At 49.3% G+C, this 26,925-nt stretch overlaps 2 protein-coding genes and 1 pseudogene across 3 annotated transcripts; 2 read left to right on the plus strand and 1 right to left on the minus strand.

Annotated features, from left to right (window-relative positions):
* Window positions 1-201: 201 nt before the first annotated feature.
* On the minus strand, window positions 202-14,822 carry CCT3 (chaperonin containing TCP1 subunit 3). The gene is made up of 14 exons (XM_015079655.3): window positions 14,649-14,822; window positions 12,788-12,849; window positions 11,702-11,752; window positions 11,552-11,614; window positions 10,694-10,790; window positions 7,893-8,010; window positions 6,171-6,357; window positions 5,144-5,293; window positions 4,030-4,162; window positions 3,781-3,862; window positions 2,752-2,932; window positions 1,258-1,503; window positions 840-971; window positions 202-532 (listed from the first exon to the last, which is right to left on the minus strand). Exons 1-14 carry the CDS (start codon window positions 14,677-14,679, stop codon window positions 428-430), a joined length of 1,638 nt encoding a protein of 545 aa, XP_014935141.2. The 5' UTR covers window positions 14,680-14,822; the 3' UTR covers window positions 202-427.
* Window positions 14,823-14,996: 174 nt separating this feature from the next.
* TSACC (TSSK6 activating cochaperone) lies at window positions 14,997-21,475 on the plus strand. Of its 2 annotated transcripts, none has more exons than XM_027048742.2 (4): window positions 14,997-15,149; window positions 15,823-15,873; window positions 19,830-19,952; window positions 21,204-21,475. In XM_027048742.2, the coding sequence occupies exons 1-4, from the start codon at window positions 15,044-15,046 to the stop codon at window positions 21,425-21,427; spliced, it is 504 nt and encodes a 167-aa protein (XP_026904543.1). In that variant the 5' UTR covers window positions 14,997-15,043; the 3' UTR covers window positions 21,428-21,475. The 2 variants fall into 2 exon arrangements, with proteins under 2 accessions (XP_026904543.1, XP_026904545.1); XM_027048744.2 differs by having other exon boundaries at window positions 15,000-15,149; window positions 21,247-21,475.
* LOC113596258 (uncharacterized) lies at window positions 17,424-17,517 on the plus strand (annotated as a pseudogene).
* Window positions 21,476-26,925: the final 5,450 nt, after the last annotated feature.

Genomic DNA, 26,925 nt, shown 5'->3' on the forward strand with positions numbered 1-26,925 from the left:
TTTAAAATAAAGTACGATCCCTTGAACTCCCAGAGTCTTCCCAACCAGCATCTCTGAGAAGGTCTGAAAAATACCTTCAAGGAGGCACTTACCTCATTCCCATCCCTCCCCTCCCTCCCTCCCCAGGACAGTCTTCTGCCTCCTCCCTCTTTGCCAGGAGGCAGAGATACGACCAAGGTTGAAAAACAAATAACAATCATCTCAAATGACTTAGATTTAATCATCGGAAGCAAACTAAGTGGAAAGCTTACAATAGAGAGGAATTACGTGTCAGCGCCTTTTGCGAACCGAGCTGGGACAGAAAGGGGCCGGGGCCGCCCCTCAACCTGATCCCTCCAAACAAAGACATCCAGTGTCCCTGGCAGTCTGGCTCAGGGAAGAGGGAGCCTCTGCTGGCTCTGTGCGTTGAGGCCGCCTTGCCCACCACTCACTCCTGGCCGCCATCGGGGGCCCCACCCTGCCGGCTCTGGTCGTCACCCTTCTTCTTGTGCCCGGAGACGATGTCATCAATCCGCAGTAGCAGAACTGCCGTCTAGGAGAAACACCACAGCGCCACAGAGGTCAGCAGAGAGCGGAGGGACACTTGTTTTCTTCTAAAGGCAACACTTAGCTCCTCCTACGTAATTAGCATTTTATCTGAAATCCACCTTTCCAGAGGGGATGCGGCTTATGCTAGGTCACCTTGCTTTCCGCATGGGCGAAGCAGGGGGCGAATTCCTTGATCTCTGGAGAATACTCTGCCTTCCATACTATACCCCTCCCTTCCAGACTGCACCAAGCACCCTGGCTTCTGCTTCTCTGCAAAGAAACGGCGCAGTTTAGGTCTCAGGGCGCCTCACCTCCACTGCCGTCTTGTAGGTCTGCAGCTTAACAGCCAGGGGCTCCCAGATGCCCAGCTCCCTCATGTCCACCAGAGTGCCGGTCTCCCCGTTCACACCCCAGGTCTCACAGCCCTCCTGGGTGTGCTTGGCCTGTGGTTGGAAGGAGCATCACCAGTTAAAGGGGAAACACCAGGAACAAGTGAGCTGGCAGGGAACATTACGTAACGAAACAAAACGAAACCATCCGAACACTAAACCCAAAAGACTGAAATGACAAACGGAAATGGCAATGACGGCAAACGAGTCCAACGCTGAGAGAGGACACTTTAAGGGAACGAGCCTGAGGTCAGGAGAAGCCGGTGGACAGATGTGAACCAGCCTCTCGGGCCAGGCAGGTGCCCCTACCCCGTCAGGAGAAAGCAGGGGAGGGACTCACCCGAAGGGAGGTAAGCAGACGAATGGTGCTGGCCCCACAGTTCTGGATGAGGGTACGAGGAATGACCTCTAGGGCCTGGGCCACAGCCCTGTACGGCCACTGCTCCACACCGGTCATGGCCTTGGACTTTTCTGTCAAAGCCTGGGCCACGGCCATCTCAGAGGCCCCGCCCCCGGGGACCAGCTGGGGATCCAGGAGGACGTTGCGGCACACCTGCATGGCGTCCTGGAGGTTGCGCTCCACTTCCTGCGGAGAGTGAACACACAGCATGTAGAAAGCGCGAGGACTCAGGAATGCGTCGGAGGCACTGGAGGGCTTCCTACTAACAGGCAGGGCAGATAAGAAAGTTCCTCGAAACCCCTGCTGAGGAGGGCAGCCGCCTCTGGTTTGGAAAAACGCATGAATGACAACTGCAAGAGAGCCAAGAAGTGGGCGTGTCTCGGCAATGTTGGGCCACGCCCACTATGCTCACAGCGCCCCGTTCTGCCACCCTAGCTGTGTCCCTGGGAGGCTGCGTGGTGGTGCGGTTACTAGCCGTGTACCTTTGGGTAAGTTACTTAACCTGAGGAACAAAAGCGAGAATTGTCATTTTAACTTAAAAATTAAGGAGGAGCGCCCGGGTGGTTCAGTCAGTGAAGCGTCCGACTTTGGCTTAGGTCATTATTTCCCAGTTCCTGAGTTCGAGCCCCGTGTCGGGCTCTGTGCTGACAGCTCGGAGCCTGGAGCTTGCTTCCAATTCAGTGTCTCCCTCTCTCTGCCCCTCCCCCACTCCCATGCTCTGTCTCTCTCTCAAAAATAAATAAGCATTAAAAAAATCTTTTACAGGGTGGGCGCCTGGGTGGCTCAGTCGGTTAAGCATCTGACTTCGGCTCGGGTCATGATCTTGCAGTTTGTGAGTTCAAGCCCCGCGTCAGGCTCTGTGCTGACGGCTCGGGGACTGAAGCCTTCTTCGGATTCTGAGTCTCCCTCTCTCTCTGCCCCTCCTCTGCTCATGCTCTTTGTCTCTCTCTCTCTCAAAAATAAATAAACAAAAAAAACCCCTGAAAAACAATCTTTTATAAACAAGGAAGCAGTGGTTGCTGGGGGCTGGAGAAATGATGAGTCATTGTTGAATGGATGTAATGTCGCAGTTTTGCAAGACGACAAAGTTCTGAAGATCTATTGCCCAAGAATGTGAATGTATACTGAACTATACACCTAAAAATGGTTAAGATAATTTTTATTACTCTTTACAGACTTTTAATTTAATTAATTAACTAATTTTACAAATGATCTGTACACCCAAAGTGGGGCGTGAACTCATGAACCCAAGGTCAAGAGTCACACACTCTACCGACTAAGCCAGCCAGGTGCCCCCAAAATTGCTTTAATTTTAAAAGAAGTTAAAGTTTTGGCCACGTGTCAAAAACTAAATAGCTATGAAAGGGTAACAGGAAAATTTCAGGCCTTCTAGGAATCTCTCAAGAAACGGAATGACCTCGAAGGCGGACTCACCGAGAGAATCTCTTTGCTGGCCCCACGGAGGAGAATAGTACAGGCCTTGGGGTCTTTGCACTCAGTGATGAATGTAAAATACTCATCTCCAATTTTCTTGATTTCCAACACGCCTGCTCCTGTCCCAACATCTTCTTCTCTCAGCTCCTCTGGCCGGCTGACTATCCGGGCCCCGCAGGCTCTAGTGATTAGATGGGAAGGGGGGCGGATTTCAGGTACTTTTACTCATCTTCCTAGTCCCTAGGGTCTGTGGCTGGGGAGAGGGCCAAACACGGATTGCTGGAAACGCTGCTACATAACTAGAGAGGTCTTGGCTGCCTAGCAAGTTGGTTTTCGAACGTATGTAGGCAAAGTATCCTTAAACTAACGACGCTTTACAAATAAAAGCGTATGTACCTAAGACAACTGTTATAACCAGCCGCAGTTTAATTTAAGCATGTTTAAGTTTAATTTAAGTAATAAAATTTAGACAAGTGAGTTCTCAGTATACCTAACATGTACCCACTCCTGGGCACGTCGTCAACTATGTGTGCCCAGAGCCATTTCAGAGCAGAAGTATAAAACTTGATTTGGATTGGGTAGGTGATATTGAGGTAGACCTCTCTCTTTAAAATATAAATTAAGAATGAATGATATGTGAGCACAGACACCAGTGCAAAAGTAGGAACCACAATCTTAAGTTGCATTAACAGCAGCTGAAGATGCCCTCAAGGAAACTGATGTTTCTGCTGTATTCTGAGCTAGTTTAGACAGACAGTCACGGACCCCAAGGTAGAGACCACAGGTGTCTAAGCATAAGCTGTTCCCTACTGGTTAGCAGCAGTATAAGAAAGATTCCTGCAGTAGATAATTGCCAGACTAGAGAATTTCTCAGGGACCACACAGTAAAACCCAGGCTGGTTCCACCTGTAACTGACACGGCTGACCGTATCCGGCGCTAAACTTTCTCAGAGATAGCAACGACATCATAAAGCTACACAAAGCGAACCCACGGGAAGGAAGAATCTTATTTTTACGTGGCCTACTCACCTAGCAATGCGATTGTTGTCTGTCTTCCGAACCCTGCGGATTGCCGTGATGTTGGCCCGCATGAGGTAGTGCTGAGCTAAATCTGTAAACCCAAGAGCAGAGGGGTCAAGAGGGAGGCCAGAACTCCTGGGCTCCGACCTGGCTGCATCCTCAATGCACACTAACTACCACGTTCACCCTGCCGTCTCTGCCAACCTGTCCACCCTCTTCTACCTCAATAAGAGGTTGGAAAAACGAACAGAGTCCTACCCGAGATGCCCTTTTCTGTGATGACCACATCGGGCTTCAGATGGATGATGTCCTCACACAGCTGCTGGATGTACTCTTCTTCCATTTGGAGGATCCGGGTGAAGTCTTCCTCTCGTGTGATCTCAATGTCCGTCTGCGTGGTGAAGAAAAGTCACGGACTTAAAATCTCAGACGTGCCCAGTATCAGGCCCCTCTACCGAGTCCTCTCATGCACCCCAGAAGTGAGTCAGAGTCCTGCTGAAGCCAGGAGCCCACACCTCTGTAAGCTAGTTTAGCTCAAGAACTCCAGCTGAACTCCTTCATTGAAGTACTCCTCAACTAGGATTCAAAGTCAAAGGCCATCAGTGGAGATTTTGGCCTAAGGTCTCTGACCACTCAGTACGACATTACATCTACCCTGCATGGTAACTCTGGGTCTTAATTCTTCCCACCAATAAACTAAATCTTCTTCCCAATTCTCGTGTTAACAAGCTCCAATCACTTTTATTCTATCCGAGGGTGATAGAGCCTTGTGACCCTCCTGCCCTCCGGAAATTCTTCTTTAGTGTTTCCCAGCTACATTAATTCCCACTCTATATTCCACTCAGGCACTGGGAAAGGTGGTGTGGTAGTGTGGAAATGAAGCCAACAGAGCTGGGTTCAAATACTGACTTGGTCGATACCAGTTGTATTCCCCAAACAATTACCCAAACTTCTCTGAGCTTTAGATCCCTCATCTGTAAAACTGGGGTCAATATTAACTATGTCCAAGAGTTCTTATAAAAGGGGTGCCTGGATGGCTCAATGGGCTAAGCATCCGACTCTTGGTTTCAGCTCAGGTCATATCTCAGGGTTGTGAGACGGAGCCCTGTCAGGCTCTGTGCTGGGAATGGAACCTGCTTAAGATTCTCTCTCTCTTTCTGTCCCTCTGCTCCTCCCCCTGCTCACACGGACGCACTCTCATTCTCTCAAAACCAACAACAACAAAAAAAAGTTCTTGTAAAATCAGAGATCACGCATAAAGGTCAGTAACTGACAGAGTCTACAACGTAACAGACATATCTTTTATTTCCCTTATCCCTATCAGCAGTCAGATTCTTACACCGACTTTAAGGAAAAAGACCAGGAACCTTACCTGGCTTTCTCCTTTCTTGTATTCCAGAGAGGAATCCAGCAGCACAATGCGAGGGTTCTTGATATAACGCCGCATCCGTGGATGGGTCACATCTTTGTTAATCATGACTCCCCGTAAGACACACGAGTCTTCAATGATGCCCCCAGGTATCTGAGCAAAAAAGATCCACTTCCATCCATGACCAGAAGGAGACAATTTCTCAACTCCCTTCCCATTTATCTTCCCCAAATGACCACTATTCTAGGTTTCCAACATCGCTTTCTTCCTTGAACCTCAACAACAAATATGGTTGCAATCACATTTTTTCCCCTCTAGGAAGCATACCAATCTCGGACCATGACAGCCACTCTCAAGATCAGCTGAGACTCAAAAGAAATTCAGTGACTGACGAAGATTTAAAGGGCTTCAGGTCTCTCCTACTTCCTGAAAGAGAGTCCCACAGAATTTCCAGGCTTGGGGCTCCATCTACAGGCCACACTATTAATGCTACTTTTGGACCTTAAAGGAGTAGAGAAGGCTTTCTGAAGCTTAGACAGTGCAGAGCCTTTGTGTCCCGTCCCCACCAAGTGTCGGACATATGTAAACGCACAAACAAGGAGACACCGCTAAGCGCTTCTCTAGTCCCTGGAAACCTCGTTCAGAGCAGCGCTGAAGGGAACAGACCCATTTTGGGAATACCTCCCCGGGACTCTCGAGCTTCTGTTTTCAAGGCAGCAAATAAGTGTTGTGCTAACTACAATGACATCTCGTGCCGATTTAAACACATTTCCTCCACAAGTGGGAAGGCTCCTACTAGGGAATAACTTGTCTTCTAAATACACATCGAAGGGCGCCCGGGGGGCTCAGTTACGCCTCCAACTTTGGCTCAGGTCACGACCTCACGGTCTGTTGAGTCTGAGCCCCACAACTGTCCCTCTGCCGTCAGCGGTCAGCGCAGGGCCTGCTCAGATCCTGTCTCGCCCTCTCTCTGTCCCTCCCCTGCTCGCTCTAGAATAACATTAAAAGAAACACACATCGAAAGAGTTACCTTTTCTACCCTTGCGTATTTCTTGATGTCTATCTCCTTGCGACCGTTCTCCTCAAACTGCACAGTTTTGACAGCATCCAGGGCAATGTTGCAAGCCAGAGAGGACCATCGACTGATTGCTTTGGTAGTAATAGAACTGTTGATGATGTTCAGCATCATATCTCGGTTATTGGTGTCAACAGGGGTACTGGAGAAAAGAAAACAGGTGCTATGCTCAGCAGACACCTTGGATATTTAAGGAAGTGCCTGATCTACAGCTCGGGGACCATAGCGGGCCACGAGTCAGAACCGTCCATCCCTCTGCCTTTCAGCAAGATCGTAACGAACCCATCCCTGGGAGCGGTCTCAAATCCCTGTGTCATGGGTTCCCACGGCTGACCTGCAGAGTTTACAGAAAATAATTTGTTCTTTACCTTCTGCTTCAAGCAAATATACTCAACTTGTCTAACTTGGGTCAAGACACATTTGGTCTTTGAAGCCTTATCCCACAACCAGCAAATTCTGAGAGCTCATCTGACACTCACCGTCGGTCGTTACTATCCACCTGAACATCTGCATTCTATTCTATCCAGCATCTTACTTCACGCTGTGCCATAGTGCCGTGTTCCTGTGTTTAGTTTTCCCTCACCGGATCGTAAATTTGTACAGAAGTCTACTTAGAACCCTAAAATGAAGCTGTAAGAGGCCTTGGATGCCATCCTGCCCAAATTTTCACACACTGCAATCGTTGCACAGTTGCATTATGGGTTTTAGAGGAGAAGCAAGTGCTCCCCAAGTATTATCTAAGGGAGTTAGACCATTACTGCTTGATGAGAAGGAAAACTTTTCTAGCAATTCAGCTCCATAAACGCAATACACCCTTTGGTTATCTCTACGTTCTTACACGGCTTCTTTCGTAAAAACAATTCAAGGCAAACACGGCATGCCCTCGGACTGCCACCCACGTTGCCGTACGCTGCTTTTTCATCCTCACGACAGGCAGTACGGCACAAAGCTCACCGAATTACTTGATCCCTACGTACCCAACGACCCAACCACAGGAGAGTCGATCACAGCTTTTCCTCTTTAAACAAAAACTTTTCGTGGAAGACATTTTGCATTCTGCACGGTCATGACCTAACATCCTCTGACATTAGAAGGCCTGCGTTTCTATACCGCATTTGTGACCCTGTCAGCGCTCTGCACGGACAGCAGGTGCCTGGATTCCCACACGGGGTTCTAACAGCATTTCCAGTCCTGCTCCTTGTGATCTGAATGGAAACTGCCAGCTGCCACCAGGGCAGCACTTGATCAGATCGGACTGCGATCTCTAGTTAAGGTATTAGTTACAATCATACTTGATGGTGGGACGTTTGTACATTCGGTCCTGAATGATTACACTCATCTAACTCTTCAGTTTATTCCCCACACCAGCAGCTAAAATTCTGGAAGGGTAGGTTTTGCTACACATTTTCCGTGGCATTGCCTAACATGGAAATAAGCAAATGGCGTGGAGCCACGAGATACCCTGAAGCACTGAACTAGCTCCTTCTGTCTGCCCCGTATCCTCTGTCATTTTCTAAAACATTTACTTCCCTTACTCTCTCTTCGTTTTGCTCTCCTCTGTGTCTCCCTCACAAACCAACCACCGTGGGACGTGCCTGGCCTGCCTTCGTCACCTCAGAAGAGATGGCTCTTCCAGGCCTCCCACGTCTGATGGTCCACTGCTGGTGTCCTCAGTACCTGATTTTCTTGAGGGTGCTGATCATGTCGTCCAGGGCCTTGCGGTAAGCGCTGATCACCACCGTCGGGTGCATCTGCTGCTCCAGGAAGTGCTCGGCCACAGACAGCATCTCCCCCGCTGAAAAAGACACAGATGCCGTGAGGTTACTTACAAATACCTAGACTTCAAAGGCAACTTCGTCAAGCTTCTAAAAATACCTTTTTTCCTAAATAGACTCTCCCAAAAGCCATGCCATTTGGCTGTTGATAACCATGCCGAACTTTACACTTTCTACAAGGCGATTCATGAAGAAAAGTACCCTTGCCAGACACATTTCAAATGATCGAAGATTGAAGCTGTTTTATTCTCTTGATCTAATATTTGTCACCAGTTTTCTAAACAAAAGGAACACTTGTGTTTCAAAGTCTCTAAACAAGAAAAAATGTATAAAGGAAAACAGACTTGTTTACCATCATCCAAACACCTAGGATACAATCCAACTGCTAGTACTAAAAACACAGGTTTCCTCATACCTAGAAACACAGCCATAAAACTGTACAAAATTTATTCTCTGGATGAGAGATTATTTGTGGAATGTCCCCTACTTAAAAATTTGTCTTTCTGGTCCCCCTGGGTGGCTCAGTCGGTTAAGCGTCCGACTTCAGCTCAGGTCACGATCTCGCGGTCCGTGAGTTCGAGCCCCGCGTCAGGCTCTGTGCTGATGGCTCAGAGCCTGGAGCCTGCTTCCGATTCTGTGTCTCCCTCTCTCTCTGCCCCTTCCCCGTTCATGCTCTCTCTCTGTCTCAAAAATAAACGTTTAAAAAAAAAAATTAAAAAAAAAAAAATTTGTCTTTCCTTTTTCGTACACACACAAATTAATACATACCTAACCTGCCTAATCTCACCAGGAGATTCAACTAAGATTATTAGGTAGAAAATCTGGCCTGATATCTAGTGCTCCTCAACAACCCAAAGAATCCCAGAATCCCACGTCTGTCCTCCCTCTTTCATCCTCCAAGTTTTTCTTCAAAGCACAGAACCAGCCACATGTACTTTTCAATCCTCAAAAGAATTGGGTCTGAGGCGCTTAGCTGGTGATGACTCAAGTCCATCTCCATCAACACATTCCAAAACTAATTCAAAGTGTCACTTTTTAAAAAGTTCCTATAATAATTTTGTTGTATGGACTCCATCTTTAGGCATGTGGGCCAACAGTATAAACTGGCACCCCTTAACATAGCTCTCATTTCCTGACAATGTGTTGCTGCAATCAGATTTTACACAACAAATGCCTGTATTATAAAATTTCTTGAAGTTTGTTTGGTGAGAGAGAGAGAAAGGGGGAGAGAGAGAGGGAGAAAAGAGAATCCCAAGCTGTCAGCACAGAGCCCAACTGGGAGCCCATGCCCAAATGCATGAACCTTGAGACCATGATCTAAGCCACAATCAAGAGTTGGATGCTTGAACTGACTGAGCCACCCAGGGAGCCCCGAACGCCTCTATCAGAAAACTTCTACCATCAATGTAAAGTGTTCACGGCAAATAAAGGCAGCATATCAAGTTTTCAGAAGTGATCTTTTACAATCCTATAGAAAGTTGAAGATTGACCATTACCAACTTGTAGGGTCAAGACGTGTTGTCAAAGTTCTGCATCTGTCAACCTAACCACTGGCTACAATGTTACCCGCAAGCTGCAAATCAGCACTCACTTGGGGCACTTTCCTGGTCACTCACACACAGGTGCACAGGTAAAAAAATTTTTGTCACCTGACTCATTAATTTTCAGATTGAGGTCAACCAAGGCAACGCTATGCCTTGTTTCAGCTCTCATACTTTATGTGGTATATTTAATTTCACATTTTTACACATTTTGTTGGTGACTTCACTGTTTAAAATGACCCCTAGGTATGGCACTGAAGTATAGCCTAGTTTTCCTAAGCGCAGGAAGGCTGTCATGGGCCTTACAGAGAAAACACATTAGACAAGCTCCATTCTGGCCGGAGTTAATAATGCTATTTGCTGTGAATTCAACGGTAAGGAATCAGCAACACGTACCACATAAGGTGTCTTTAAAACAAACAGAAAGGAGGCACCTGGACAGCTCAGCTGATTGTGCATGCAAGTGCTGATCTCGGGGTCGTGAATTCCAGCCCCATGCTGGGGGTGGAGATTACTTGAAAAATAAATGAATAAAACAGGGGCTCCTGGGCGGCTCAGTCGATTAAGCATCTGACTTTGGCTCAAGTCACGATCTCATGGCTGTGGGTTTGAGTCCCACATGGGGCTCTGTGCTGATAGCTCAGAGCCCGGAGCCTGCTTTGGATTCTGTGTCTCCCTCTCTCTGCCCCTTCACTGCTTGTGCTGTCTCCCTCTCCCAAAAGTAAATAACGTTAAAAAATATATATATCAAAAAAAGACAAATGAATAACACAAAAAACCTCATATAACAAGACATATTTATTCATCAATTGAAGAGTATCTGAACAGAGGCTCACAGCAGCCTAACCTGTGTTTCCCCCAGGAGTAATGGCATTTGCTAATTCAGTGTCTGTGGTGACTTTATAGAATACAACCTACCGTGAATGACAAGAACCTGCTCTGTATCTTGTTCAAGCAGATTTTTACAGTTCATCCTATACTATGATGAATGTTTTACACTCAATTGAAGAAAACACATAGAAAATTAGCAACAAATTATTTAAATATTTATAACCAGTGGATTGGTACCAGTTTCCTTAAAATAGGACACAAATACTATTCTGGGAAAAAATCTTCATGTTTCACTCCAACTTTCCTTATGAACCTTCTGTTCTCCTCTTACCAAGAATAATCACTGATGTGGTCCCATCTCCAACCTCTTCATCCTGTGTCCGGCTGATTTCAATCATGGATTTGGCTGCTGGATGCTGGACTTGAATCTTAAAATAAAAATGTAGGTTACCACAGAATCAACACGACTCAAAGACCTCTTAACCCACTGTGCTTGGTCCTCTCGGGCTTCTTACTCCCATACCTCCTCCCTTATCCCTTATCTACACAGCTTGAAAGATTAAAAGTGGCCCCCAAAATATCTAAGTAAATCCTCTTCCCAAGTCCCTTTCTTTTTGGGGAAAAACGCATTTGCCAGCTTGGCTATTAAAGTTTCTTGAAGACACGGAGTGGTATTCTTTCAGCTTATTTACTGGGAGCACCACTGTTGTGGCTGGATTGTTTTCCAAAAGGATGTGTTGGTCCTACCCTCCGAAACTGTGAACGTAAATGTTTTTGAAACTGGATCTTTGCAAATATAATCAAGTTAAGATTAGATCATACAGGATATGAAAATAGGTCCTATATCCGACCACCAGTGTCCTTATAACAAGAGACACAGAGGACAATGGCATTTAACAACTGAGGAGACAAGAGTCTAGCGAGCCAAGGAATGTCAGGGGTTGTGGTCAACCACCAGATGCCAGGAGCAGCAAAGATTCTTCCCAAGAGCCTTCAGAAGGAGTAGGGCCCCGATGACAAGTTGATTTTGGACTTCTAGTCTCCAGTTTACGAGAGAACAAATTTCTGTTCTTTACAGACACCCGCTTTGTGGTAACTTGTTATACCAGCCCTAAGAAACTAATCATCGTGTATATATGACTTACGGGCCCCTTATAAAATTATCAGAAAGCAAAACGAAAAGTCTAACCTCTCGAAGGATGGCATTGCCATCATTGGTCATCACAATGCCTCCCATTGGGTCCAAAAGCATCTAGGGGAAAAGCAGAAGTTTTACCTAATTGTTCCAGATTACGGAAAAGGAAAATCTGTAGTCACAAAGTTTCAATGAGAGGCCTACCTTCATCATGGATTTGGGTCCCAGACATGTTCGGATGATATCTGCAATGGTCTGTCGAAAGGAAAACATAAAACATGCAACCACCAATCAGGAGATGGTGCAAACACATGTGTGAGAAGGGACACGAGGAACCTGCAGAGCCAGTGTTTAACCCTCTAAAGCCAGGCTGATAACCACATTAGACACAGGGCACCGTGTGGCTCCATTCTGCTGTCTCTCCCCTTAAGGAATGACTTCAGCGTGGTGTATACAGAAATAATTTTTCCCAGGAAAAGAGAGGGATGTGCCTTCCAGAGTTTCAGTTTCTCAGTACCTCAGGTAACTGGAAGTCTACCCGTGAGTACTTCTTTCCACGTTGTTGGCCTCCACGCCACTGACTCAGGTCTAGGGCTGTTGCGTTCCTTCATCCCAAGTATTTACTGACTACCTAACCAGGCTCTACAGCGGGCACTAGGAATACAAATGAGAACACGGTCCTTCCCCTCAAGTAACTCAGTCTAGCATGCGAGACAAACACAAAAAGACTCTAAAACTTATACACGGTCACAGAATTATGCACAAGTGAATATGGGAAGACTGTTAGGTCTGCCTCACTGAGGAAGGGCTTCCTTCCACCTACCACCATCAGAGACATGTACTGAAAGAAAGGGAAGTCAACATTTCCTCTGCCTATTTGCGAATAGATACAGAAATCCTAAGGAAGGCAGCTAGAGACAAAATAATACTCTAAACTACTTAAAAGATAAGCTACTTTAGGGGTGCCTGGCTGGCTCAGTCAGAAGAGCATGAGACTCTTGATCTCGGGGTCATGAGTTTGAGCCCCACATTGGGTGTGGAGATTTTTTTTTCTTTAAATTTGTAACATTTATTTATTTTTGAGAGACAGCGTGAGCAGCAGAGGGGCAGAGAAAGAGGGACACACAGAATCTGAAGCAGGTTCCAGGCTCTGAGCTGTCAGCACAGAGCCTGGCTCGGGGCGTGAACTCACGAACCGCGAGATCATGACCTGAGCTGAAGTTGTCCGCTTAACCAACTAAGCCACCCAGGCGCCCCTGGGTGTAGAGATTTTAAATAAAGATATCCTACCTTGGCGGCATTGATGTTTCCAGATTGAACTTTTCTTCCAGATTCACGCTTTGTGTTCTGGCCTAGAATAGAGAAAATAAAATGCAATAGACCAGGAATGGCCCGTCGTATAGATACTATTTATCCCCTGACCTTTGAAAGTAAACCACACACATGCGCGCGCGCGCGCACACACACACACACACACACACACACACACACACACCTCACAGAGGTAACATACCTTCACACCTCATCAAATTGTACACTCCAAATATGTGTAGCTTATTATATACCAATATGCCTTAAAAAACTGTTAACACAAAAAAGTACATGTACTTACAGCTATTTCTTTACGTCAACTTGATACACATACGACCCATGACGATCCCTGGTCATCACTTTCCCACTAATCAAACATTCACCTATTTACAGCAAGGACCCATAACCTGAGATCCATGAATGGGCCTCGGTGGAATGGTGAACTCGCAGAGATTATACGAGAAAATGGGAGATACTGCAGTTCTGTCTGGAAAGAGGATCTACAGATGCTCAGAGGGCTGGTGACCCTCAAAAAAAAATATCCCAGGAGGGAGTCTGGGCTCCTATTTTCCTACTCGGACAGGGGGAATCATAGGAGGCAGTCCCAGCGGAATTACTGCCAGCGCCCCCACAGCGTGCCGTGCAGTGAGAATATCCTCTCAGAGGGTCTCCGTTCTCCAGATACGGTCACTCCATGCTTGGACATCATAACAATGCTCGGTCAGAGCCGAGCACGTATTTTAACACGCGGCCTAATGGGTTACATCCAACCAGTGCCAGGGATTAATGCAGACCTAAAAAGGGTTTCACAGTGCACAGCTCACCCCTGGGGGCCTCTCGGTGAGACCAGCCAGTGGCTATAACCAAACCGACACGAGGCTTATTCCGCTCCTCTCTCTGAATCACACACTCCGTACAATTTAAATCGGCAAAGTTTTCAATGCAGTCCCACCAAGTCTACACTCACAACCCTCGGAATTTAGATTCCTGTGTCGGGCAGTGGTTAACTCAAATCCTGCACCGGCTGTTCTGACAGACTCATCAGAAGGAACGGCGCCTTTTCTCCCTTAAGTGCATCTTTTTTTTTGGTAATAGTTATTTCCCAGGTATGAAGAAAATGGATCAAATCGCTTTACTGCATTTCGTATACAGAAAATGGTAAAGGAGGGAGAAAGGCGCCCAGGACGGGCTCGCACATGGGGTCCAGAAGTTAAAACGGAAACAAGCCAAGGAAGGACAAGGGAGGTGGTGCTCCTTAGCCAGAAACCAGGGGCAACTCCGTGGGAAAGACCACCACGCGGGGGACACGGAGGGGCTCGCTGCATCTAAGCCAGGCCAGCGAGGGAACGGGGCTGCTTCACCAACCGGGGTCGCTCAAGGGAAATCCTGGAGGGCTGCTTCTGAAAACCGACCAAGGACCCCACTGGCTGTCCGCCAGGCCCCCGTCTCAGCAGCTTACCTACTTGGGCCACTGAACCCTCCCAATCCTCCGGGGGAACACTGTCAACCCCGGTACTAAAGACGGAAGCGCCACGATCCACCCCGTCGGCCGAGGACACACCGCTCCGCGACCGGCCAAACGGAAAAACTGCTCCTCCGCACCCTGAAGCCACGCGAGGAGGGGGCGGGGCGGCGCCGCGTCCCCGCACACCCGGGGCTCGGCCGGGGGCAAGGGAAGGGCTCAGGCGCACAGAGAAAAGAGGCAGAAGGGGCTTTCGAAAGGGACGAGGGCTGGAAGCCTCCGCGGCCGACCAGGACGGGGCTGGGCTGGGGCAACACGGCCAAGTGTGGAGGGAAGGGGCGAAAAGGGGGCCCCTGCCTCGGCTTCCCCCCAACTCACTGAGCACGAGCACCGGACGATGGCCCATCATGGCGGCGCGATGCGGAGCCGGGCACCCACAGCTGCGGGAACCGGCAGAACCTTCTGGAGAGAGAGAACCAGAGAGAAGCCCAGCAAACGCTGCCTCCTCAGGGCTTACACCTCAACCCGCTACCCTCCGGGTCGCCGCCAATCACCGCACCCAGCTCAGTGACCGGCACCAAAACTGGCCAATCGACATTCTTAGCCCCGCTCCCTACGCAGGAACGGCAAAGCAAGCTAGGTAGAGAGCGCGCGATGTTGGAAATGGGAGGGCGCCGGCGCTTGCGCAGGAGAGAGGCCGCTCCCGGCCGCGTGCGGCGCGCACGTCGGCGCAAGCGCGGAGGCTGGGGCGGTTGGCCGGCGCGCCACTGCGCATGTGTATCAACTACACGGGTGGGTGCCGGGCAGGAGGCGTTCGAGAAACAGAGAGGGTGAGGTCGCTGAGCTGGCCGGCGCCTCCGGTCTTCTGGGGCCGCGAAGGTCAGGAGAAGCGTGACCGTCTCCACCCTTTCCAGCCTGAGCTGCGGGAGGAATAGCGGCGCGGGCCGATTCGGGAGCTTGGTCCCAGGAGCTGGCCGGCTGGCCGAGCCCTCCTTGGGGCGCACTGCGAGTCGTGCTTAGCTGCCCCTGGGCTCCTGGCCGAGCGTGCCCTCTCCCTTCTCACGCAGGTGCTTTCTGCTGAGGCAGGCTGCGGCTCCCGGGTCTCCCACCCAAAGCGTGGTCCCAGGGGTTCCCCGTGGAGCCTTGCGACTTCTGTCCCCGCCCTCCGTCTAGGCCATGGTGGCCCTTTAGACGTGATGGGAGTCAGGTTTCCAACCTGTCTCCTAGGACAGGATAGGGGCTGATGCTGCCGAAGGAGACCGTGGAGAGGACGCAGACAGGAGTCGCCCGTTAGTGCGGGACTCTTTTAAGGTCTGGGTTTGGTTAAATTAGTATTTTGTCCAGAAAAAAAAAAGGAAGCAGTGATAATAATAGAACTGATTTCCACACTACTGAAGGGACCTGTAACCCAAGCGCTTATGTTTGGCCGTGAAATGGAACCATACATTTTTCACACTTTTCCCTCCCCAAACTGGAACAGCCGGAGACGTGCCGTCAATAGTAACATAATAGCATGGGTTGTTGATCATGTAACGCTACGATTCTTCCCCAGACGCCACACCTGTTCAGATGGAGCAGCGTGCTAGTCATCCTAACAGAAAAGGTGTGTGTCGGAGGCCCTGCTCCCCTTCCCTTAAACAGCAGACCTCCTAAATTACTCAGAAATTTGGGAAGTGATTCTAGTTGTATGTATGGTTTTGTTTTGTTTTTTCCTTTTTCTCGGTTAATTGGAAAAGATTTGTATCTGTCCTGCACTTGCCCATCAAATGGAAACATTGCTGGGACGGTGCCCGGCTGGCTCAGTCGGTAGAGCATGTGACTCTCCATCTCAGGGTCGTGAGTTCGAGCCCCATGTTCAGAGTTGAGCTTGCATAAAAAATAAATGGGAACATTGCTGTGTTCCCAGTACCGAGAAGTGGGTCTGTTAGATGATAGATGCTCAGTGACTGTATGCTGAATGAATACATTATTCTTCCTTTGTTTCCCCTCTTAATACTTAGAACAGGACTTGAAGTGCAGGGATCCCAGGAGACATCGTGTTAACTAGAGTCAACAGATACTCTGTTTAAGTGGGACGGTCCAACTAGTGGCCAGGGAAATGGCCTGGGGCCATCTGACTCCAGAGCCCATCCACTTGGCTGTGAGTGGAGTAGATGACTCTATCCGAGAGGCCTACTACGTCATAGCTTACATGTAATGGACCAGCTCTTTTCACACAGTATGTTGTGCATTGGTGAAGAGCACGACTTTGAGCCCACAGGCCTGGATTTAACCCCAGCACTGCCACACGGCTAGTTGTGGGATGTTAAGCAAATTTCCTAACTTAGGTTTTCTCAAATAAAATGTGGCTAATGCTCCCTACTTCTTAGGGTCATTGTGAGAACGACACAATGTAGGTAAACACTTTTTACTATGATTTTCTATGTTCTGCTTCCTTTTACTGCTCCCCAACCTCATTCTCCGTTACTGTGTAGTCAGAAATCTGGTTCCTGTGGTATGGATTGTAAGTACTCTCCAAACCTCACAGCCTGGTAGAAAATTTGTCCTCATATACCTAGGAAGGGCCTGAATTATTGGGAAGTGTATTTGCATGGAAGCTGAAGTTATATTTTTCCAATGGTGAGAATAATCTTTTTTTTAACTTTTTTTTTTTTTAGTTTTTATTTATTTATTTTGAGAGAGAGAGAGAAAGGAGAAAGAATCCCAAGCAGGCTCTGCACTGTCAATGCAGAGCCCGATGTGGGGCTCAAACCCATGAACTGTGAAATCAACACCTGAGCCAAAGTCAAGAGTCAGATGCTTAACCGACTGAGCCACCCAGGCACCCCTAAACTATTTTTTTTTAATGTTTACTCATTTTTGAGAGCATGAGCAGGGGGCAGGCAGAGAGAGAGGAGGACAAAGGATCGGAAATGGGCACTGTGCTGACAAGCCCGACGCGGGGCTCTAACTCAGAACCATGAGATCGTGACCTGAGCCAAAGTCAGACGTTTAACCCGACTGAGCCAAAGTCAGACGTTTAACCCGACTGAGCCACCAGGTGCCCCGTGGTGAGAATAATTTTGAGACCTGAATTTCAGCTTCTGTCTCCTTACCGTTCTGCATGAGCCGTCAAAGGGCTGAGGAGACCAAGGGAAAAGGAAGTGGAGGGCCGTGCTCTTCAGGCAGCACATACACTAAAGCTGGAATGATAGACTAGCATGGCCCCTGCATGAGATGACACACGAGTTCATTGCTGCATATTTTTACTTCTCTTAAAAAAAAGGAGGAGAAGGAGGACCTTCAGTGGGGCTTGGAAAATCCACAAACCCAGCATCAAAAACAAAAACAAACCCGATTTCCCTCGCCAGGAGTAATCGGGAATAAAACAGATTTCAATTTCGATAGGCTCAGTGAGCTTCCAAATAGAAAGCCTCAGCCCGGCCCCCACATGTGTGACTACCTCTTCCCCTTAGCAGGCCATTGCTCTGTCGCAGTCAGAGTTCAGGACAAGAATATATCTTCCTTCATACGACCTACTTGCCACACCTCTGCCCCCAGGCCTGTTGTCCATGAAGAGGTCCCTGGACCCTCATCCTTCGGATCCCAGCCGAGACAGGATCGCTTCTGGGGAACGTGTTCCCCAGCTGCACAGATGAGGTTATAGGTTAGGCGCTCTTCTAGCACTTACGGGATGCGATAAGGTGCGTGCTCGATCACTTAGTGACTGTCTACACTGCAACACCGTCAGTTGCGTGAGGGTCGTGAGCACGTGTGTGTTTAGCTTGCTGGGGTGTCAGCGGTGGACGCTTCACAGGCACTCGGCTGTCTCGTAAGTATAAATGAGCGAGTGGGTGAACTTTTTCTGTCCTTTTTGACCTCAGTCTGGCAGTGAATCCTGGGCTCCTTTGGAGGGCCGGCTGCTCGCCTCCGCCTGTCGGTTCTCTGCCGTTTCCTTCTCATCTTCCAAACTGCCGAGGAGGGGCTCCCCAGCGTCCAGTTTTCCCTCTCAGTCTTTTACTTTGGAGAGCTAATTTAGTTTTGCAGCTTCTTTATCACCGCTTTGTGGCTAGCTTGGCAGGTTAACCTTTCACCTGAGCTCGGTGCCACCTCCGACTGTTTCTCTAGGCATTTCTGTCTGGACTGTGTGTCCACAGCGTGGGTTGTGTTAGTCGGATGGGACCCAACTCAGACTCCCTTGAGTAAAAAAGGAAATTCAGAGGCTCGTGCAGTTGGGAGGGGTGTCGAGATGGTCACAGAATAGGAAGAAGGCCTGTAAAAGCCAGAGCCTCAGGGACCGAACTGCGGAATTCTGTGCCTAGCGGTGTCCGTCCATCCACCTCCCTCCTGTACTCTTTTCTCCTGTCTTGCTTGTATCTGCTCCTTACGGCATGCCAGCCGAATTCAGTAGCTCTCATCTGCCCCAGCTTTGCATTTTCCCAGCGTAGCAAATCACAAGAAAGCAAGCTTCTTTGACTACAGAATCCATATGTCGACCCCAGAGAATGAGCCTGGCCCAACTTGCCCATTGCACTTACCCCCGGGATCAATCACAGTTGCCACGGAGGATGAGATACCATGGTTGGCCTGGATTGGGTCACACCGTTTTCTGTTGGGGAACAGGGCCTGCTGTGGTCCCACCTGTGTGGCCTGGGGTCTGGGGAAAGAATAGTTTCCCAGAGGAAGTGTTGCTCGCTAGACAAAGATAACGTACATCTGTGTAGGACCCATTACCTTCTCCCTACAAATCAATTTTTCCTTCTAACTTAACTGTTTTTGCCAAAGCTGATTTATTTATTTTCCCATTCAGAAACTTCTTTCATGTCCAGCCCATTTTAATACCTATGCATTAATAAGATGCAGTTTTTATACAATTTTCTAATCCTAAAAGGCTCAATGGCATTGTCACATTCAAGAGAAAGCCTAAAGTCTCAGATTCGCTGTTGTGAAGGGTCTTCTGTGGCCCACCGTGTGCTCCTGCGCTGCTGCCCTCTTTTTTCCCATTCGAAACACCTTTTCCACTCACCGAAAGCATCCTGTGTTCAAGGTCCAATAAGCATCCTCTACCTACCTGGAGTTTTCTCTGACTACAGTGCTCCTACTGAGCTCTTGCACTTTTCCAGAAACATCCATTTCGACATCAGTCACACACTTGGTATAGCCACGAGATGAAAGGCCTCATTTTCACCCAGACTGTCTGACGCATTGTTTACGTCCTTCGGTTGTTATGTCACATTTCATCAGTGCCCCGGTTGTCTTCCAACAAGGTAGTAAGTACCCGAGAAACCGTGTGTTAGGTATCTCGTGATGCCCTGTCGCCTAGCACACTCGTAAGCGTGCGGCACGGGGCCATGAGAACTTGTCAAATGGAAGCAAACTCGATTTTAGCTGAACCCATCCCTGCCTGCCTTCCCTTAGTCCACTGTGGTTTCTTCTTTGTTTGTCTCACCTAACTTTCTCCAGAGCTATTCGGGGCAGGGCCTCGGCACTTGTGTTCATAGACCAACTGCAGGGATCTAGCTAGAAAGGCCATCCCTTGTTGGAAATAGCTCTGATTAGTTCCCTCTGATTTTGTTTCAGCCAAAGAGGAAAGTCATGCTGTGCCTCTTTGTCGAGCCAAATCCTCCCCTAGCTTTATTAATCTTCAAGCAAGTTCCCCACTGGCCACATTCCTGAACGTCCGGACAGCAAAGCTGCCCTCAGGTAAGGGTGCAGGCCAGGCTTCCCAAGTGGGCTCAGTGCGGGAGGGGTTGCACGGAGGAAGGGGCCCGAGCCTTCTCCCCTGGACCTGGTGCCAGCTCTGGCTCAAGCCACTTCTGGGCTTTTCGCCGGTGGCTTGTCTACTGGTGTCCTTTTCTTCCAGATTCTACAAGTTGTGTGGTTTCCTTGCATACGGGCACCTCTACTAGGGCTAGGGAGGACCGAGAGGAAAATTTTATTGCTTGCTAGGAATGTTAGTTCAAAAGGGGCCAGGGAAGGAAATGGTAGTTATTAGCTCAGTTTCTGTCTCTTTTTTTTTAATGTTTGTTTATTTTTGAGAGACAGAGAGAGAGAGAGAGAGAGAGCACATACACAAGAAGGGGAGGGGCTGAGAGAGACAGAGACACAGAATCCGATGCAGGATCCAGGCTGTCAGCACAGAGCCCGACAAGGGGCTCAAACCCACAAACCATGAGGTCATGACCTGAGCCAAAGTCAGACACTCAACCGACTGAGCCACCCAGGCGCCCCTGTTTCTTGAATTTCAGCTATATTCATCCTCCCATTGGGGATATTGGTGGGTACTTAGGGTGCCTGTGGGGAGCCTACCCGGGCACTAGACAGTCATGACGCCAATTTTTGAGGACCTCAGAGTTTAGCAAAGAAGTCAAGACCAATAAATACATGAACAATAGGTAAATAACCACCAAGGTTACCTAGGAGCTGACTGCATGTAACATAGTTGAAAACATTAGAAAAAAACTGGGCCAATGCAGCAAGGCTGGTGGAAATGATACCACAGGAGGACCGCAGGTCACTGCTGATGAGATGCTGTGTCAGGCAAGAGAAGGAGGCTGAAAGGGGAGTCAGCCTCACTCTCAGGTCATTTCATTCACCCATCAAACATTTTTTCAATACTTATGCACCAGGTGCTGGGGATACAATAGTGAGCAAATCAGGACAAAAACCCCTGCTTTCCCAGAGCTTACATTCTAGAGGGGAACTTAGCGATTAAATAAGTAATTACCAAATATGCTGTATGATCCTAAATATTGTGGAAAAAATAAGGCAAGGGAGAAGGTTAACAAAGTCCTGTGATTGTCTGCAAATTAAAATAGGGTAGCCAGGTAGCCACCCCCCCCCCCCCCGCCCCGAGAAGGTGACAGCCAAGCAAAGGTGTGTGTGGGTCGAGTTGTGCCTGGAAAGATTAGACGATCATCCTGCTAGAGCCCTTCCCGCCTCGTACAATTACAGGATCTCTTCTGTGCCCCTTGCACCTCTGTTGCTCTCCCTTCAGGAGTCAACCCCAAGCCCAAGGAATGCCTGGGACTTCTGGAACGTATGTATGCCAATCTCCAGCTCCAGACCCAGCTCGCCCAACAACAGATGGCTATTTTGGAAAATTTACAAGCATCTATGACACATCTGGCTCCTGGGAGGGGAAGCAAGAACTCTGCCCTCCCGGCCTTACCCCGTAATCTGTTGCAAAATCGCCTGCCCCCATCCAGTAAATGACTTGTGGAACAAAGTTCTTGTGCGTGTTTTTTCCTTTATCCCCAGCAAACTCCTGGTGGAACCTGGGCATATGCATCCCGTCCACGGTTGGTTAGTTCACATGTTCACAATAAGGGCTCACCGGGTACAACGTGCTGGACAAAGCACTTGGGGATACATCTCACAGAAGAGTCAGTCTCGGGGGATTTACTGTCCAGCAAGGCAACGAAGACAGGTAATCCACTGCAAAATGTAGTGGTAGCGAAACGGGGACTGGAAGTGGGGAGGGGCCTCGAGGAGGATGCCGCTGGGTCATCCTTGGACTCTGGCTGCAGGAGGTGAGCTTACGATGGCCTGCGACGGAGGGGCGGGGTGGGTGCCATAGATAGATGAAGTAAGCTGGTTTCACGTCACTTGGGAGGCTTGGACAAAGACCTAGGCGTAGTAGAATAAGTCATTAGAAATTGAGAGAAGAGGGGCGCCTGGGTGGCTCATTCCGTTGAGCGTCCGACTTCGGCTCAGGTCATGATCTCACAGTCTGAGTTCGAGCCCCGCGTCGGGCTCTGTGCTGACAGCTCAGAGCCTGGAGCCTGCTTCGGATTCTGTGTCTCCCTCTCTCTCTGCCCCTCCCCTGCTCATGCTCTGTCTCTCTCTGTCTCAAAAATAAATAAAATTATTAAAAAAAAAAAAGAAAGAAAGAGAAGAGACTCCCCCCTCCCCAAACAGGATGTGAGGTTGAATATAGAGCAGCTGAGAACTCACAAGACAGTTTTCCCTGGGCAGTTGTACAAATGTCAGCCATTAGAAGCCCTGATTTTATTGGAGGCACTAGAGAGCCATTGGAAGCTTTCAAATAGGAGCGGGGCACGCAGAAGTTCACTTACCCAAAGGAAATGAAAACAAGATTTTGAAGAGATATCTACACTCCCATGTTGACTGCAGCATATTCACTGTAGCTAGTGCAGGGAAACAACCTAAGAGCTCCTCAAATGGCAAATGGATAAAAAAGCTATGGTACATATACACAGTGGAGTTTAGCCACGAGGAGGAAGGATATCCGGCCATTTGCAAAGACATGGATGGACTTTGAGCACATTATGCCAAGTGAGGTAAGTCAGAGAAAGACAAGTACTATATAATATCACAACGCAGAACCTAAAAAAAAAAACAAAACAAGACAGTAAGATAGTGGTTACCAGTGGACGGGGAGTTGGGGGCAAACGAGTGTTAAATAAGCCACAGTTATCTAATCACAGTGTAACGAATATAGACAATAATATCACACTATAAGTTTGTAATGTGACATAGTTACAAAGACACTGATAATGCAGTATATAAATGTACCAAAGTAACATTGTTCGCCTTAAATTTACACAATATTATTTGTCTAATATATTCAATAAATTTGTTTTTAGGTCATGCTCGATGGAAGATATTCCAGGTCCATGGATAGGAAGACTCAGTATTGGTAAGATGTCACCAACCTGATCTAGGGGTTAAACGTAATGTCAGTCAAAATCCCAGCAAATTATTTTGTTGATATTGACAGACTGATTCTAAAGTTTCCATGGAGAGGCAAAAGACCCAGAATAATCAACACGATATTGAAGAAGAACGGAGTTGGAGGACTGATGCTCCCTGACTTCAAGACTTACTGATATAAAGCTACACTAGTCAAGACAGTGTGGTATCGTGAAAGGCTAGACAAATAGACCGACGGAACAGAATGGAGAGCCCAGAAATAGACCCATATAAACATAGGCAACTCCTCTTTGACAAAGGAGTAAAGGCAATCCAACGGAGAAAGGATAGTCTTTCCTTTTTTTAAAAAAAATTCTTTTTTAATGTTTATTTATTTTTGACAGAGAGAGGGAAACAGAGCACGAGTGGGGGAGGGGCAGAGAGAGAGGGAGACACAGAATCCAAAGCAGGCTCCAGGCTCCAGGCTCCAAGCTGTCAGCACAGAGCCTGACGTGGGGCTCGAACTCATGAGCCATGAGATCATGACCTGGGCCGAAGTCAACTGACTGAGCCACCCAGGCACCCCAAGGATAGTCTTTTCAACAGTGTTGGGACAACTGGACATTCACAAGCAAAAATGTGAATCTGGGCTCCTTTCTTTCTCACCCCCTGTCCAATCCTTCAGTAAGCCCTATCAGTTCTAGCTTCCAAACAGATCCAGAGCCCGATTGCTTCTGCCTTCTCCTCTGGGACCACTACCACCAGCTCTTGCCTGGATTGTTGTGGTGGCCTCTCAACTGGCTGCCTGCTTCCACTTATCCCTACAGCTCATGCCTCCCAGGCAGCCAGAAGGATCCTTTAAAATAAGAAATCAGATCATATTACTTCTCTGTTTTTAACTCCTCAGCTTTTCCCCATTATCCTCACAACAAAGCCACATTCCTTCCCAGGGCCTTGATCCCTACGTGTGCCGCCCGCCCTTCCCTGCCCCGCCCCCTTGTTCACCACCCTACCCACCCTGGTTCCACCTCGGAGGAATGCGAGTCTCCTGAGGCGTACCCCAGCCAGCCAGTCTCATGCCCACCCCACCCCCTTCCGTCACTCTGTCCTCTCTCTCAGCCTTGTTTACATCAAACCTCTCACGGCATTCTATATAGCTATGTGTGTGTGTTTATTGAGACGCCCCCACTAGAAAAGCATCTCCTTGAGGGCAAAGTCGGTGTCTATTTGTTCGCTGCCAGTGTCCTCAGGGTCAAAGCAGGGCCTGCTTGACCTTGCAATGTGCGGCTCAATCAACAACTATGAAATGAGGGGCTGAGTGGCTATGACTTTGTTTAGCAACAGTAAGAGCCCCAGATTTCACGCCCCCCCTGTGAGTCAGGGGCTCAGTACGCTGGCCGGGGCTGCAGGAGGGAGACCCAGAGCACGCAGCCCTCGTCCTCAATGTGTCCTAGATGGGGCCAAGTTCTCCTGTGCCCCCGGCCCCATCCAGCCCCTCTCTGGCCACGAGCCCTTGTCGGGACTGTAGCGCCCACCTCCCCACGTTCGCCAGGCTGCCCCCTGCCCTGGGTCAGGCGTCTCACCAGGCCCAGGGCAGAAACCTGCTTTATTACTGTTCTTTCCTGGGTCATATGCGAAGAATATTTCTACTCAGTTGCTCCCTATCCAGAGAAGAGAGGTGTTCATCCAACAGCCTCACGTTTGGGGAAGACAGGCCGGGAGGATGGGGCCGGCCCAGGAGGGGGGAGCGAGGGTACGGTCCCCGGAACGGCTCCTGGCAGAGGGAAGCGGTGGGACCCGAGCCAGCTTTCCTGGCTGCTCCAGGGTGGAGTGCGGTTCTGGTTGGTTCCGTGGCGCTGGTGGAGTCCTTCGGCCAACTGAGGAAGAGCAACTGGGGTGGGGATGATGTTCTGCCCCCCCGCCCCCTTTCGCTGCGGTCACATCCCCGTGAGCCGCCGCCCCGAGTGAGCCCCCTGCACCCCACGTTCCTTCTGGCTTTTCTCTTAAGAGGCCCCACCCAGGCACGTGAGAGTTCACAGAACAGCCCTCCTTTTATGTTCACCCTGTCCTTTGTAACGCGACCGAGGGCCGGTCCCCCCCCCCCCCCCCCCCCCGTAAACAAATCTCCCCTAGGCCGCTAGCCCAAGGAAAAGAAATGGCCCGAATGGTTTATTTACGTTTCCTTAGTAACAGCGGTAAGGACAAGACTCCCGCTGCTGCAGACATACTGGGTGTCACGTGCTTTGTGGATGTCAATCCTCACAATAACCCCGGTGAGGTGAGTCCTCTCCCTGTAACGGGAGGACGCGGAGGTTCGAGGCTTGGTAAGCAGCTCGGACAGAGCCCTTACCTTCTGCATTTTGTTGTCTTCCAGAACTTTCACTGATGGGGGGTTGACCTACAGACCTGCAACAGCACAGGCAAGGATTAAACTTCAGAATCAGGGCTGCCGTGAGGCCTTAGCAGCTGGGACAGCATCTCCTCCGACTTGGCGGAGAACGGAGTGCCGTTCTGTCCCATGCGGTGGCAGTGGAGTGTGGAGGACAGTCCCCAGAGCCCGGCACAGCCCCTGGCACACAGCAGGAACGCGGAGAGAGTTTCGTGAATGAAAAAAACTGGGGGTTTGAGATCTTTGCCTCTTGACAAACTTCTTTCTAAGTACTGTCGCTTTAATTTTTTTTATATTTTTAATGGTTATGTATTTATTTTGATAGAGAGCACACATGTGCATGAGCAGGGGGAGGGGCACAGAGAGAGAGGGAGAGTGAGAAGCCCAAGCAGGCTCCACGCTGTCAGCGCAGAGCCCCACGTGGGGCATGAACTCACAAACTGTGAGATCACGACCTGAGCCAAAATCCAGAATCGGTCACTTAACTGACTGAGCCACCCAGGTGTCCCTAAAAAATCTGTCTTAAGTACACATTTGGTAAAGTTTACTTATTTTGAGAGAGAGAGAGAGAGAGAGCGTGCACACGTGAGAGCAGGGCAGGGGCAGAGAGAGAGGAGAGGGCGAATCCCATGCAGGCTCTGTGCTGATAGGGCAGAGCCAGACTCCGGGCTCAAACCCACTAACTATGAGGTCATGACCTGAGCCACAATCAAGAGCGGGAGACTGAGCCACCAGGAGCCCCTGATTTTTATTTTACAAACGAAGTAAGCTTAAACACGAGTGATCTGACCACCTTTCGCGTGGACACCAACACAGCGAAGTCCCGGGGGGAGAAAGCCCTGACTGTAAGCACAGTGTTCTGCACGGTGCCCACGGCGCCTGTGGCTTCAGGAGAGACTGAGGCCTGGGGCTTGCGCAGCCCCAGAACAAGGGCATCGAGGGGCCCTCTAGCACAGCCCCTTTTCTCTTCGCACCAGAATGCTGGCCAGAAAGGGATCCTCCTCCACCCAAGCTGTGAAATCAGGCCAAATCTCAGAGAGAGCACTGCTTCCTCCAGGAAGCCCTCCCTGACCACCGCCACCACGGGTGAGCCCAGGCTCTGTCCCCATCACAGCCCTCTGCAGCCTGACCACCTATGCATATACATCCTCCTGAGGGCAGGGGCTGTCTTGTTCCGCTGGCTGTCTGGCCCAAGCACAGTGCCCGGTACGCAGCAGGTGCTCGGTATGTCTGCTGAATGAAGGAAGGCTCTGCCTTTCCCCAAATCTCCTCGGTTCGAGAGCTGTTGTGTCGCTGGGGCTGCTGGTCTCATGGCCCTTCCCCAGTGTGCTTGTCCCAGGCCCCTGGCCCCTCCAGCTATGACAGGAGAATGCATGGAGACTATCTGCCCCTCTGCCTGTTCCTGTCCTCAGAGGCACCACGTGCCCCACAGTGTGCCAGACACGGTCATTTCTTCTCTCTGCTCAGCCACTCAGAACCCTAACAATCATCACATCTGTTGACGGCTTAGAAGCTCCCAGCACTCTCTACATTCACTGTGCAGAATCCTTAAAACAGTTCATAGAGGTGAGGAAACGAACTCAAAGAGGGCTCAGTAACTTGCCCGAGGTCCCTCCATGAAGATGTAGTGAA

The sequence above is a fragment of the Acinonyx jubatus genome, chromosome E4 (assembly GCF_027475565.1).
Source record: "Acinonyx jubatus isolate Ajub_Pintada_27869175 chromosome E4, VMU_Ajub_asm_v1.0, whole genome shotgun sequence".
NCBI classification, from domain to species: domain Eukaryota; kingdom Metazoa; phylum Chordata; class Mammalia; order Carnivora; family Felidae; genus Acinonyx; species Acinonyx jubatus.

Bases quoted from the DNA above. Each gene is read 5' to 3' on its own strand.
- TSACC (XM_027048742.2), top strand. From the start codon at position 15,044: ATGTGTATCAACTACACGGGTGGGTGCCGGGCAGGAGGCGTTCGAGAA. The intron at 15,150-15,822 runs GTCAGGAGAAGC...ATTCTTCCCCAG, and splicing joins GGTCTTCTGGGGCCGCGAAG to ACGCCACACCTGTTCAGATG. The intron at 19,953-21,203 runs GTAAGGGTGCAG...GTACAATTACAG, and splicing joins GACAGCAAAGCTGCCCTCAG to GATCTCTTCTGTGCCCCTTG.
- CCT3 (XM_015079655.3), bottom strand. From the start codon at position 14,679: ATGATGGGCCATCGTCCGGTGCTCGTGCTCA. The intron at 11,753-12,787 runs GTAGGATATCTT...TCCTTTCGACAG, and splicing joins GAAACATCAATGCCGCCAAG to ACCATTGCAGATATCATCCG. The intron at 1,504-2,751 runs GTGAGTCCGCCT...CACTCTCCGCAG, and splicing joins CCAGCAAAGAGATTCTCTCG to GAAGTGGAGCGCAACCTCCA.